General features: G+C 33.9%; 4 protein-coding genes across 5 annotated transcripts; 2 read left to right on the top strand and 2 right to left on the bottom strand.

Annotated features, from left to right (window-relative positions):
- Positions 1-18: 18 nt before the first annotated feature.
- Positions 19-2,860, bottom strand: JHL20J20.13 (uncharacterized). 2 transcript variants are annotated; one of them, XM_012218370.4, is made up of 4 exons: positions 2,565-2,859; positions 1,171-2,444; positions 967-1,039; positions 19-492 (listed from the first exon to the last, which is right to left on the bottom strand). In XM_012218370.4, exons 1-4 carry the CDS (start codon positions 2,832-2,834, stop codon positions 343-345), a joined length of 1,767 nt encoding a protein of 588 aa, XP_012073760.4. In that variant the 5' UTR covers positions 2,835-2,859; the 3' UTR covers positions 19-342. The 2 variants fall into 2 exon arrangements, with proteins under 2 accessions (XP_012073760.4, XP_012073761.4); XM_012218371.4 differs by lacking the exon at positions 967-1,039 and having other exon boundaries at positions 2,565-2,860.
- A 619-nt stretch (positions 2,861-3,479) lies between these two features.
- Positions 3,480-6,679, bottom strand: JHL20J20.12 (DNA ligase-like protein). Its single transcript, XM_012218369.4, has 3 exons — positions 6,360-6,679; positions 4,312-4,630; positions 3,480-4,217 (listed from the first exon to the last, which is right to left on the bottom strand). Exons 1-3 carry the CDS (start codon positions 6,438-6,440, stop codon positions 3,694-3,696), a joined length of 924 nt encoding a protein of 307 aa, XP_012073759.1. The 5' UTR covers positions 6,441-6,679; the 3' UTR covers positions 3,480-3,693.
- Positions 6,680-7,038: 359 nt separating this feature from the next.
- On the top strand, positions 7,039-9,680 carry LOC105635311 (Glutathione S-transferase family protein). The gene is made up of 6 exons (XM_012218368.4): positions 7,039-7,533; positions 8,162-8,296; positions 8,415-8,493; positions 8,707-8,801; positions 9,013-9,180; positions 9,262-9,680. The coding sequence occupies exons 1-6, from the start codon at positions 7,221-7,223 to the stop codon at positions 9,420-9,422; spliced, it is 951 nt and encodes a 316-aa protein (XP_012073758.1). The 5' UTR covers positions 7,039-7,220; the 3' UTR covers positions 9,423-9,680.
- Positions 9,681-11,917: 2,237 nt separating this feature from the next.
- On the top strand, positions 11,918-13,321 carry LOC105635310 (putative BOI-related E3 ubiquitin-protein ligase 2). Its single transcript, XM_089725708.1, has 2 exons — positions 11,918-12,579; positions 12,681-13,321. The coding sequence occupies exons 1-2, from the start codon at positions 12,259-12,261 to the stop codon at positions 13,188-13,190; spliced, it is 831 nt and encodes a 276-aa protein (XP_089581834.1). The 5' UTR covers positions 11,918-12,258; the 3' UTR covers positions 13,191-13,321.
- The last annotated feature ends 1,717 nt before the right edge of the window (positions 13,322-15,038 follow it).

Here is a 15,038-nt window from a genome sequence, read left to right as displayed (position 1 = left end):
TGTAAACTCAAATTAAAATTTTCACTTAATCCGTATCACTCGATGCATTGACCAACTGACTTAAACTATAAACATAATATTCACATCAATGTCTACAAATACCTTACAAAAAGAGCTACGATATCAGACTACTTAACATTTATAAAAAAAATAAAAGAAACAGAACATCTTTGCCATCTTCGCCATCTTTCCAAGAGGGAAATTAGATCAAGATCCCCTCCAAAAGCCCTGCGGGTACACACGTTCACGCATGTGAGCCTAACATGTATATAAACTATTAAGAAAAATGTTCACTTTTTGATCCTCCGGTCTTCTGAATCAAGAGGGGCCACTGTTGATTGATTATGATGACTCCTTGGCCAGAAGGTTTCTCCATTTATCTTTGAGATCAGATGGACTTCGGCTTGCATCAAAAACATGTCTGCCAAATTCCAAAATTTTCCGCCAAGGAAGATTTTTGTTCACTTTACTTGAGAATTTTTGCACTCCTTCCTGCCACAAGATTATCCAAGCAATCAGGGTATCAAATTTTGGGTATTTTTATTAATTCAAGATTCCAAATTTCAAAATTGTCATTAATTCAAGATTCCAAATTTCAAAATTGTCTATTAAATACAAATTAAATAGCCAATTAAACAACAACGAAAATGCCTCTATTCCCAGAAACGTAAAAGGCCAATTAAAAGAGATATGGAAAGAGTTCTCCAGCTTTAATTTTACGTAATTTGAGACCAATTTAGTTGTATAATGGACTTGATACAGTTCATGAAACCAATAACTTTAAATTTAGTTTGGCAATCCCCTCAATAATTGAGAGGATGTTATTCAACTCATCATTTCTAGAATGGTTTGTGTTTTCAAAGTATGCAGAAGAAAAGGCATGCAACTTAAATCAAGTTACTCAATCTAAGTCACATCCACACACAAAGATAATCTAAAAAGTAGTAAAGTTATGTCCCTTCATACCCTTAGCATTTCCTCCTCTTCAGGTCTCCAAAGCAGCCTTTTGCGCTTTTCATGAGAAAATGGCATTTTTGTGCTGCAAAGTAGTTAACGGAAACCCTTAACTTACAAGTACAAACACTCACAGTGCAACTAAACTCTTCCACTCAGTGATGATTTACAAGAAAAAGGAGAACTAATTTCTTGAAATGGAATAACGAAACTTACAGTTTCTTAGCAGACACTTGGGTTGGCCTTGACCTATCCAAAAGATTGACTTTCTTGTTTTGGTTCCTAGCTTCTGCTGCAGGATGAGTTGTTGGTTTCTTACAAGACCTTCCAAAAAAACCGACTTTATCGTTCTGGTTCCTAGTTTCTTCCGCTGAAGTAGTGTATGCATGAGATGATGGCTTCTTTGGTGAAACAGCATACTTAATCTTTGCTTTCTTAACTGATCGCTTTCGGACTGCAAGAGTTTCAGTATCTGAATCAAAAGTTCCAGCATCATCCAATGCTGCTTCTTTACTAGTATATGACACATTGATTTCAGGTGCGTCCTCATGTATTTTCTCTTTCTCCTCTTCCATGGCTTGCTTTTCTTTAGGTGATTTCATAGTTTTAGAATTTGCCCCTGCTGATTCATGAAGCAAAACGCCGTCAAAAGTAGTCTCCTTTTCTACACACTGCACAGTTAAAGATTCTGTTTGATCTTCATCTTCAAAAACTCCCTCATCTTGCTTATTGTCAACTTTTTGATTATTTGTTTCTTGCTCCATCATTTTTAAACTATCATGGCAGTGATTCTCCCCCATCACATTTAACAATTTTGTTTCCTCTTCATCTTCAAACACTCCCTCTCCGTTTTCTTGCTTCTTGTCAACTTGTTGAGCATTTGTATCTTGCTCCATCCTTTTATTAACACGGCAGCGATTCTCCCCCATCACATTTAAGGACTCCATTTGCTCTTCATCTTCAAGAACTCCCTCTCCCTCATCTTGCTCCTTGTCAACTTGTTGATCATTTGTTTCTTGCTCCATCCTTTTATTATCACAGCAGCGATTCTCCCCCATAACTGCAATGATATTTGAATCCTTCCCTTTTGCTCTCCCATCATTCTGATTCTCTTTATTACCACCAACCTCAGTTAAATTGTGGCCCAAAAAACTCTCCAGAACTTTCTTAGTCAGCAGAACTTTTTTCTTCAATTTTCCAGTTATAGACAGTTGAAGCTTAAACCAACAATAAGGGCAATAAAAGTTTCCCTCTTCATCATACCTAGGCTTAGACACAATACACTCTTTATGAAGAGCAATTGGACAACCAATCTCAGAACAAAGCAGCAATTGGCCACCCATATTACACATTAAGCAACTCTTTTCCTCTAACCAATCATTATCACTGGAATCCTCACCCACATTACTTTCTCCACCATCACCATCACTTTGTCTTAATTTGTCAATTGACATCCTACCTGTATTATCTTCATCATTTGAACTATAATCCTAAGCAAAAATAAATTAACATTTACATTACTAACTAAAGCTAAATAATAACCACAGTTTAATGTTCTTCCAATTGAAACCAGCAAATAATGAATTGCAACAGACACAGAGAGAGAATACCGGAATAGGGGAAGGAGGTGGACTTGTTGTGGTGGCTGAAGATGATCTGTGAGATGATTTGCAGTAGCGAGGCTTCGCGCTCCGGGTTTTAATTCTCATTCTTTGATCGGATATTTTAGGGTTTTCTGGCTCCTTGTTGGTAGAGGGGAATCTTTCAAATTGAGAGAACAGATATGAATACGGTGAACGAATAGTATGGCCTACCTCGAACCTTGGGCGATGTGTTCGCGCTCTCTCTGATATGAACCCATTGAAAAAATAAAATTTCATATTAGGATCTAGGAAGTGTTAGGATTAACAAAACAAAAATGCTAATAATATTTAATAATTACTATATTATCTCTCAGGTAATTATAGAATAAATTTAATTATTTTTTTAATGAATTAAATTACCCTTTTATTAATTTTTTTACATAGTTATTACTCTCATATCAAAAAATGGTCATTAATATTTTTCTTAATTTTATTTCCTCAAAACAAATATTATTCTTTTAAATAATTCGATTAATATAAACATATATTCGATGATTTGCTTAACCAAATTCTTCTCATCCCAGCACTATGAAGAACAATAGGTCTGCAAGAATATCTCAAAGATGTGCGGGCCCTGTTATATTATCGTGGAAAGTGGAAACCGATTCGCAAGAAGCTTCTTCGGCAAGTCAGCGCTATGTTATATAACTTTGCAATTTCTCTTCCTATGGCTCAGTCTCCCAAGATTTTCAGTAATGTCCTTGCTGTGATCTTATTTATTAAGAAAAATTACCATTCCGTAACAGAAAAAGAGACAACACATCAGTTATCCTAAACTTAGCAAATCGCCAGCCAACTAAATAAATAGACAACACATTAGTTACTAGCCGAAAAACAACGCATTTAAACAATTCCAGAAAATATTAAAGTACACTAGTAAAATCATGAAAAGTAACAGTCAGTTAATAATTTTTTCCAAACAGATCTGTTAAAACAACTGTTGCTGTACACGATTGCAAGTCATCCCTGCCAATCTCATCATCCTGCGCTACCTATCTGCCAATCTAATATCCGTCAGGTGGCACCAATCAATAAAAAAAAAAATTGGCCACCCTAAACAACTAACTCTGCAAAATTTCCTGACAAATGGTTAGCATTAAAATGGAACTGTATACGGTAACGCATAGACCTCAGCTTCTGGCAAGTAGCGAGCACATGGCCAAAGAGTAGAACTTCCATGACATGGTTCATCGCATTGAGACTTTAATCTTTTGTGTTTTTCTTGCTTTTTCGTACCAAAAAGCCATTCTTGATCACCAATATTGTTTTGATCACATCCAAGTGGCAGTGGAACCCAATCCTCAAGCAAATCTTTGTATAGTGATTCTGCATTCTGTACCCCCCTCACACGTGAGGAAACCCCAGAAGCAGTTATGACACGCTTACGAACAGAATCCTTGTCGGCTTCCAAATTAGCACAAGGTGTGACAATTGGATCCGAAATATTGATGCCTGTCTTTGAATTGATAGAGCTAGGCTGTTCTTTATCAGGAACAGTAATAATTTGCTTCTGTGCGAGAAAATCTGACTTCCTAGAAGACGAACGCACATGCTCTCCACTAGTAGATGCATCAACCTCTCTATGCTTTTGTAATGGCAGCCTAATCCGAATAATATTCCCTGTTGAGTAAATATAGGATTAAGAAGTTACAAAACATTAAGCAATCGAGATTCATCCCATCATAACATCGCATGAATGAAAAAGCAAACTCACCAGAACTTTTGGTGATATTATATGACAAGTCATCCCTTTTTCTCTTGTCGCTGCTCCGAGTACTGTCAGGCGAGTAGCAAAGGCTCTGTGAACATACAGGTTGATCATGTTCTTCTGTCAAACCACTCCTTTCAGCTTCCTCCTCTTGCACCTTTGAAGGTAGCCTTTTATCTTGTTGGTTACATCTATCCGCAATATAAGTGTCTTCCTTGTTTTCCTTTCTACTCTTCTTCCTTTCTTTCTTCTCTTTCTTCCTCTCTTTCTTCTCCTTTTTCCTTTTATCATGTTCTGTTCTGGCCTTCCCCCATTCACTTTGGATCTTTTGTATACCAAAATAAGAATTTTAGATAGAGCGCCAGGGAAGACCAAAGAATATGAATGACCAAAGTAACCAAATTACGGAATCCTCATAGCAACATGAAATTCATTTGCCAATCTATTCCCTACAATGAAATAAATTCCTATAACCAAATGGCTCTTTTTATCAGAATATCACTTAAAAACCATTTAGCAAATGCTAGAACTCCAGGAGATTGCATGTGGCATAAGCTATCCAAATATATAGCAATCAGCCAATCACTTACTAAATGTCTAGTATACCCCTCAACAAACAAAATAATATCTAAACAAAAGATTTGAAAAAATTCCGAAGACCTTCTGGTTATATTAATTCAAATAGCAAATGATCTTTCAGTAGCAAAGATAAGCTGTTACTTCAAAAATGATACAAAATAGCAAAACATACTGATAAACTTTAGGAAAGAAAAAAAAAAAAAAAAAAAACAACTCAAGGAAATAAAAATATGCAAAATCACTTGGACTATGCAAAATAGAATGCCTCCATATGAACTATTTAGTCTAATGAAATAACAATTGATAACTGTTAAGTGATCTCAAGTTAATTAGTTAACCCAGGGACACAGAAAAATAGAACAAACATATCTGCAATAATTCTTTTAGTTTCAGAGATATGAATCACGAAATAACAACTCCTACAGAACTTTCAAACACCTCTCAAATGGTTCATTATTCTATGATCAATTGTAGAAGTTATTATACAAATAACAGCAATAACAGCAATCCATTTGTCAAATTCCAAAAAATTTCACGACAAAACCAAAATAACCCAAATATCATACAATCCCCAATTGTATATCTAATTGATCATACCAATGAGAATATATATAGCAACAAAAGCACTATCTATCCGTCCGTAGAAGCAATTACTCAAGAATGCCTAAATTGATACACCCAATTGATTCCCAAGAACATATATAGAGTCCGTCTTTAATATAGGAATATACAAATTCCATCATTGAAGACTTAAATACAAGAACAGGGTTTCTAGTTGAAAAATACCCCAAATATTCTACGAAATAGTCCACAAACAAATACCTCCGATCTTCAAACAAATCTTATCTCCTCAATTGCATATCAAATCGGACCACATCATTAAGTCTATAAAACACTCAAAATATAATTTATCTGTCCGCAAAAGGAATTAATAAAGATTAGCCACGCTGTCCAACCTTATACATCCAATTGATTCCCAACAAAGTATGTATAGAGTCCTTAGTTAATCCAACAATATACAAATATACACAAATACCATCATCCAACCATCGACTTACTTTACAAGATTCGTTTGTATTTCACGGCAGATCATGCCCCAAATATTCCACAAAATAGTCACAAACAACTTCCTTTGATCCCCCAACAAATCTTATTATCCAGTCTCCACTTGTATATCTAGTTAGACCACATCGATCGAAGTATAAATCGCCCAAAATTATAAACACCAAGTCCAAACCTAAAGAGTTATTAAAGATTATAAACACCAAGTCCAAACCTAATTGATTCCCAATAAAACAAAGAAAGCCCTTCGTTAATACAGGAATACACATATAACAAATTCCATCATTCAAGCATATGTACAAGCATCGACTTAAATACAAGAACAGGGATTATTTATTTATTCTTTAAATCAAGATTTAAAGCAGTTGAGCATAACGCAAAAACCAAATTTGCACTATATTTGCTCAACGAACCTTAATTGATTCGCTCACGGCCTCACCACGCGCTCCATTCCTCAGATACCCCAGAGGCGGGTAAGGAAAGCACCGTGACATTGCTCAATCTCGTCTGTAACGAACTATATGACTCAAAATTCTTCGAAGAATTATAAGGGGGTTCTACCTAAAAACAGAGGATCGTTAGGGTTTTTACGCAAAAATTGTTTTAAACCCCAAAATCTTCAATAAATGAAGCAACTAGAAATTCGCGTCTGCAAAACCCTCGAACTAGGGTTTTCTACGATTCGTAGATCCCCTGAAGTTTGACGACAGAATACTTAACCTAAACAAGGGAGGGTTATATATAGCGAGCGAGGGAGCCTTGATTGACCTAAGTCGGTTAGTTTTTTATTATTTTCTTTTATTAGCTGGCTGCGAAAAAGATCTGTTACCCTTGTTACCGATAATGCCCTTATCTTCTTTCATTTTTTCCAATATTAATTCTTCTCTTTATAGTAATTGGGATATTCTATGGGGACTTTATCGCACATTCGAGTTTAGAAAGGACCAGTAATCCAACTCAAAGAGGCAAAAAGGGTATCCAATTGAGAATGGACACGTAGTACCGACTTGAGATTCCATCTAGTCTGCGTTACACCGAATTAAAATATTGCTTTCGTTTCGTGGAAATAACTAGAGACGCGTGTAGAAACTAATACCCCAAATTTATCGAGGTCCTGCTTAAACCCTGGTTGAAGACCAGAAGAAGGCCAAAACCCTAGTCAATTACGGACCTGTAAGTCAGTGTAATCAAACACATTTGTTTCTCCCCAACTGAAAAGCCCTGTAAAAACTTCCAGAAAACGAGAGTGAGAAAGCAACCCTGATTTGGTCACGATGAGGAGAGTTAATGGACTAGCCACTCTGACCCGGACAATTGCCGGTGCCTCGGCTCAGAACCGAGTGGTTCAAGCTGCAAGGATGAGCACATGCTCAAGTTGGAATTTCTCGGAGAGAATTGCTGATCGGTTTGGAATATCAAGTCCCTTTGTTGCGCGCGGTGTGGCAGGGACTATGTTCTTCTCTGCCGCGGCATCATCTCTGGCGCAAGAGGTCCAAGCCAAGGAACTACCACCGGCCGAGAAGTTTCTGCCCAAGGATGTCGTTCTCTACCAGTACGAAGCTTGTCCTTTCTGCAACAAGATTAAAGGTACTTTCACTGTCAACTATAAAGCTTTTGCTTTTATTGAAAATTTTTTGACAGAATAATGAATTTCTCTTTCTTATTGCTTTATTAGCGAAATTAATTAAGAATAAGATGTTGAATAATAATAAAAATAAAAAGCTTCGATCTTGAACTGCTCAAATTTGTAATGTTTTTCAACTGTTCGTGGCAGCATCTTCAACTCATTTTCCCTTTAGAAACAGGGCAGATGAGTTTCTATCATGCATGATTAGTCTTCTAATGTTCTTTGTTGATCAGATGCACACAGGATAAGGTTTTTTAAATGGAAATTTGTGTTTTGAGCGGAACTGTTATTCGGGGAAAATTCTCTCGTAGAAGCAATTTCGTGAAAAAAATGCTTAGAGACGTTTATTTGTGAAGCTAATTGGGAAGGCATTGCATCGTTTTCCATATTATTCTGATTAATTGTTAAGGAGATAGTTATACTTCCTAGTAAACGCTTAAAAGGTTTTATCTTGCAAAAATTTTCATGGACTCATTTTCTATTCAAGCCATAGCAGGGCTTGGTGTCAGTTGCTTTTAGTTGAAGTTAGATTGTTTGTCTTACCTTCTTTAACTTCAAATCTGGTCGAATTTTTTCCCCTTCTCTCAGCATTCTTGGATTATAACAATATTCCATACAAAGTTGTGGAAGTCAACCCTATCAGTAAAAAGGAAATCAAGTGGTCTGATTACAAGAAGGTTCCTATACTAACTGTTGATGGAGAACAGATGGTTGATTCTTCAGGTATTTTTGCTCAATATGTGTCTGGACAGCTGGTGTTTTTATGATTTTACTGATTGATGATCAATTTATATGCTATTTATTGTCATTGTTCATGAAATTTACTTGTTTTATGGCACAGACATAATCAACAAGTTGTTCCAAAGGATTCATCCAGATAAGTCTATTTCGGATGATGATGAAGAAAGCAAGTGGCGTGGGTAGGATATCATTTTAATTCCTCAAGATCTCCATGGTGTCAATTCATTCATGTAAATCAGTTATTTTTTACTGGCAATGGATTAAGTGGAAAACAAGTTATTGCCTTTGTTTGAATTTTGTGAGATCGCAGTGTTCTTAGTTTCCATTCAATGGCATGACTTTGCTTTTGTCAATAGTTTTTTCAACTGCTAATGCAAGCATTCCTAATGTAGGTGGGTGGATAATCACTTAGTGCATGTTTTATCACCAAACATTTACCGAACCACTTCTGAGGCTCTTGAATCATTTGACTATATCACTACCCATGGTAAGATAATTAGGCTAATGGTTCTACTTGATATTTTGCATAAGCAATGCTATATTTTCAACAACAGGTTTTTTGCTTCTTGAAACTTGTTATGTTATATGCTTGACATGTCTGTAGAAAATTTTTTTCCAAACCAATTATTACTGAAAGATTCTAAGCATCTCACTCATCCAACCGTTCTAATTGTTCTTGATAATCCCCTGTAAATCAGGCAATTTCAGCTTCACAGAGAGGTTAGTAGCTAAGTATGCTGGAGCTGCAGCAATGTATTTTGTGTCAAAGAAACTAAAAAAGAGACATAACATCACAGACGAGCGTGCAGCCTTGTATGATGCGGCAGAAACATGGGTTGATGCCTTGAAGGGTCGAGATTATTTAGGTCTGTATTTCTGTAACAAAATTTTTAGTTTTCCTTTTGTTCATGACTGCTAACTTTAGCAATGCAATTTCATCTTAATAGGTGGCTCAAAACCTAATTTAGCTGATCTTGCTGTGTTTGGCGTTCTAAGGCCCATCCGATACCTGAAATCTGGTAAAGATATGGTGGAGCACACTCGCATTGGTGAATGGTACTCTCGTATGGAACATGCAGTTGGGGTACCCACCAGAGTTAAGGCTTGAAAAGTTTGGTGATTTTGTTGTTTGAGGCAACATTGCTTACAACGGATTAATTTTCAACATGGAAAGGGAACTGTAAATCTTGAACTCAGTTATGTTTTTATCATATGTGAATAATCTCATCATTCTTGAGACTGTTGTCATCCCCCCTCTCATCCCGGAAAAAAATTTGATTGAGAAAATTGCTAAACATTTTCCCCTTTTTCAGTTAAAAAAAAAAACAGAAAAAGAATCTATTGTGATAAAGGTCCTATTTGGAAATTCTTGCTGATCCAGTAGTTATTACATATTCGTCCATGTTAGAGGTTTTATGATGTATTTCTAAATTTTTATGATCTATTCCCTTCTATCTGTCAATAATCTATAATGATGTATTTCTAATTTTTCATGATCCTTCTATCCATTTATAATTTATAATATGGGACCATATACATGGTCAAACGCCGTTCTATTAAGTTATGAATTGATAAAAAATATCAGTAAGTATTTTAATTTTATTGGTTGAAAAAAATAAAAATTATCTACTTTTAATTGGTCGTGTTAATTTTCTATTTGAATTTAAATTCTACTGGATAAAATAAAAAAATATATAATATATGTTATATATAATATGCATATATAAAATATGGTAATACCCATTGATTTCACATTTTTTATAATTGAAATGGGAAGTTTTGAAATTGAAATTATGTAATATAATATTAAATAAGGTATATGACTGTGTATATGAATATATAGATTAAATATGGTAATATATACATATTATACAGTAATATAATATATACATATCATATATTATATGGTAATATAATGATAATATACATTATAATATGTACATATTATATATTAATATATTATAATACGGTAATACTATGTAATGCATACTAAATAAGATATGTTATATATGGTAAGAATATTTTTAAGAATTTTAATTTTATTGGTTGGAAAAATAAATCTAATTTATTTTTAATTGGTTATATTATACAATATAAAATACATATTAAATATGGTACGAATATAATATATTTAATTACTATTTTAATAATCTTTAATTTAATAGGTTATAATTATTTTTTATAAGTAATTTATTATAAAAAATTAAATAAATTTATTATTATTTATTAAAAAATATATTATAAGATTTATTGTTTGATATAAAACAATGAAAAAATTCCAAAATATTTATTCCAATTATAATTTATGGATTAAAATCTTAAAACATGTATAGAACAAATAATAATCAATTGTATAGAACAACTAAATCAAATATTCCGTAACCATAAACTCAATTTTTGAGAAAAAAATTATTCTAGTACGGATAAAAAATTAAAATAAGAAAAAGTTAATCCTCATATAATTGCCCAGCAATGAAACAGACGTGGAGGGGCCATTCTCAAACATTTGCAGCAGTTTCCAATACAATAAAACTACTTGTCGCGACTTAAAGATTGAAACAAAAACGCAACAAAAATTGTAAATGTAATGACTTAAAGTGGACATTGGTTTGGCTGGAATCCAATATCCGTACGTGATCATCTTTCTATTTTGCCTTGGGCCGATCAATCTTTCAGTTCCATTCTTATTATTAATGAAAACGTTTGCTTTTACAGCTACACAGCGTTTAGGTAACTGTAAACAAAGAAAAGCCGACTCTGTGCACTAAATAGCAATACATTCTTCTACTCACTGGTTAAAATTGGAAGCTCAGTGTTTCCTTTTCTAAAATCTCTGTTCTTGTACTCACTGGTTAAAAATATGCTCTCTCACCCTCTTTATAATTCAAATTAGAAAACTAAATAGTGGATTTTGAATTATTCATTCAAACAGTTAAGAGAGGAAAAGAAAGCTGGTAAAAGATTAAAAAAAATAACAGAAATGAAGGAGCAACAACAGGTTCAAAAATGGTTATCAGAGCTTGCTAATTGCGAGATCTTGGTGGGTACACAGGACAAAAATGGTGTACTAATTCCTCTGCAATGGAAACTTTTGTCGTTTTATTAGAGATAAAACAATTAACGTACTAGCTAGCTATAGCAGATGAAATACAGAGATAATTAATTATTTCAAAGGAGAAAAAATAATAATAGTAAAAATAAAAAAGAAATGCTATTCTTCAGTCTTTCCCGATGACCAAACTGACAATTACCCCACTCTGATTCTTCTCGCTAAAAACGTCTGACTCTTTCGCGTCCTATAAGAGTGAATCTCTCCACCAACACCACCTCTTTCTCTCTATCTGACCCGATACTTCTGTGACTATCTGTGTCACAAAATCTGCATGTGTACGTTGTCGAATAGCGCCTCTCTCATTAATGCATTTTTGGGGCTTTGAAGCCTTTTGGGATTTTGACAAAATCATCTTTTTTTTTCTTTGTAACTATCATCACTTCTTAATCTCATTTTTTTGGGGGTGTTTTCCATTTTTAGTCCCTTAATTACATCAATACCAATTAATATTATCCATTAAATCTGTTATATTAATTAATTAATTATAATTAAAGATTTTGTCAGTTTCTCCGCTCTCTCTTTCTCTCTCTTTGCCTATATATAATATAATCTGAATGGTCTCTTTCAGTTAAACCAGAAAGAAACCAAAGGCAAGCAACAAAGAAGGCAAAGGTTATGCCTTTAAAGAGAGAGAAAAGGTCATGCATCTCTTCTGATATAACCACATGAAACCCTAGCTTTAAACCTACCCTCATTTTCGTATCCGTTGTGGTTTCTTCTTGCTATTATTATATCTATTTATTATTAATAGCAGGGACATGATATATGTGAATAGAAGGGGACGTTTTGGTTTTTATTTTCTTCTCATCAGTTTCTGGCACTGAGTATTATTATGGCTGTTCAAGCACAGTTGTACCCTGAAACTTTCTGTCTTCCTCTCTCTTCTGGGTTGCAGGATTATTGGATGGTTAATAATCCTGTTTCTGGGTTTGAACCTGATTGTTGTTTTTCTTTTCAACAATCTCAGCAGCAAAATCTTTTTCTTCAACAACAGAGCTCTCAGAACTTTGGTTTTGATAATAATAGAGCGACAGGCACAGGGGTTTCTTCTTCTTCTTCACAATCAACTTGTGATAGTTTTATCTCTATGGCTCTAGATGCTCGTCATCTTGAAATGCAAAGGCGAGAGGTCGATTGCATTCTTCAAGTGCAGGTATTGTTGTTTATTAATTTCTTTTCAAGTTATTCAGTTCAATTAATTCTTGGAATTTCTTTTTTGAAAAATGTATTTAATCTCATAATTAATAAATGCAGAACGAGAGACTAAGATCTTCTTTGCAAGAACTAAGGAAACAACAACTTGGAGTCTTGCTAAAAAGTGTAGAATCTAAGGCCATCAGTTTGATGAGGCAAAAAGAAGAGGACTTGGCACAAGCAACAAAGAAAACAATGGAGCTTGAAGCTTGTTTAAGAAAAGCACAAGCAGAGAGAGAGACATGGCAAAGACAGGCAAGAGAAAATGAAGCAATGGTAATAGATCTAAGCAACACGCTTGAACAAGTAAGAGAGAGACTAGTGTTGGAAAACAATATTGGCCAAGATACAGAGTCCTTCTGCTGTGGGTCATGCGATAGAGAAAAAGAAGAAGAAGAAGAAGATAGTTCAAAAAAGATGGCTTGTAAAGGGTGCAATTCTAGGGCCTCGTGCGTTCTCTTCCTTCCCTGCAGGCATCTCTGCTCGTGCAAGTTTTGTGAAGCTTTTTTCTCCTCTTGTCCCGTATGTCAATCTGTCAAGGAAGGAAGCATGGAAGTATTTTGGGTTTAAACAATTAGTAATTACTGTCATTATGCTGGGTTTCTTTTCTTTTTTTTCTGAACAGTATCAGGAAATCAATGGTTGTTTTTAGGTTTACGAGGTTAATTATATTTTGCCTGATTTAGCTTTAAAAAAAGGCAATTTTGAACCATATAGATATATCTATTTTGATTTGGTTGTTTTGAGCTCACAAGAAATGCCAGACGGCCAGCTTTAGCCGTAACAATCTACTGCGTTTTGACTGACTGAAAAGATTTTGAAAGTTAATTTTTGGCAGCAAAAGAATTGAACTGTCACCGCCATTATTATCATATTTTGCTTATTTCAATGAACCTTTTTTTATCCCCAAATTAATTAACCATCACTGCATCGATCCAACTCAAGAAAATGACTACCCATTTGCTCTTTTAACTTTGTTTTCGCAAATTTCAATACTAGAACTAGAAAACCAACAACAATGGAGGATTTGGTACATAGTGTACAAATAGGCTAGCATCAAAGGCTGCAAAAGTTGATTTTGATGTTAGTTGTTATTATGTTACGTATCGTGGGGTCCATAATGTGAGATGGGTGGGCCACACAATATATTTTAAAAAAAAAAAAAAAAAAGGAAAAGGAGAGTTTTGGATATTGAGATCCCGTGCATTGAATACCGTGTGGAGTTGATCGGTACAGTGTGAGTGTGATCTGCTCTCTGCTCCATTCAAGGAGAGACCAAAAAGGTCTTTGAATACAGGCTCTGTTTGGTTTTGCTTTGTATGGGGTCATAAGGATCCTTTTCTATACACGTGGAAATTAAAAAAAAAATTAAAAATTTCCAAACTTTACGATTTTTCTAAAAGGACAGTACTCATCTGCAACTGATAAATAGATGGTTCTAAACAGGATTTTTTATTATTATTACTGTTCTATCTCTATTTCTCGAATGAATGAATAGTCGTATGTCATTTATATTATTTGTTAGCTATCAATATCTGTAAAATTTTACTGCTTTATTATAATTTTATTGATATATAAAATGATATTTTATGTATTTTATGTTATTAAAATTTAAATATGTTAATGTAGATTAGGAATAATTTCAAGCATTATAAGTGAAACTAAGCCGAAAAGAAATGCTAATTGATTTGTCATTTAAGTTTTTGGGCCAGAATTACCTTCTACAATCCAGATTCATCTGAAAGCCCATGAATGACGGCCCAATGTACGTATATGGCACGCAAGAGGGCCCATTCGAACGCATATAGCACGGAAGACGCGATTTGTTCTTCTTCAATTGGAAACCGTTGCTTGCTTTCCAAATCAAAAATAAATAAATAAATAAATAAATAAATAAAACGGGGCATTTGGGCAATGCTATCGTACATATGCAGCGCATCATTGTAAAGCACTTAAGCACACAAATTAATTTACACATGTCCATTCCAATAATCCTGCATAAAATGTCAAGTGATTTTAGAATATATAATTTATTTTAGACAAATGTATTTAAATTTATGATGTTTATAACGTTCAAAAAAATATTTTCTGATCAAAATATTTTCTGAATTTATACTAGACTTGTCCAATTGATTAATAAAGTATCATTTTCTTTTTTAAAAAAAATTCTATATTTTAATTGACCATACAATTGGTCATTTTAATATGTTTTATATTTCGTAATCAAATTTTAAAATATGAAGTTTTTATTATTCAAAATAGTTTCATAGTTTTATAAATCATTAATACTTTTAGTTTTTAATTAATTTTAATTTTATAAAATAAATTTTTAGAAATTAAAATTTAAATAATAAAAAAGTCTAAGTTTTACCGTTTAGAATGCTACGTGTCGCACCGACAAAGTTCAAGCACCTTAAT

The sequence above is a fragment of the Jatropha curcas genome, chromosome 9, assembly GCF_041381405.1.
Source record: "Jatropha curcas cultivar XTBG-Jc1 chromosome 9, XTBG_Jcur_1.0, whole genome shotgun sequence".
NCBI lineage: Eukaryota > Viridiplantae > Streptophyta > Magnoliopsida > Malpighiales > Euphorbiaceae > Jatropha > Jatropha curcas.
This window is presented reverse-complemented; position numbering and strand designations above follow the sequence as displayed.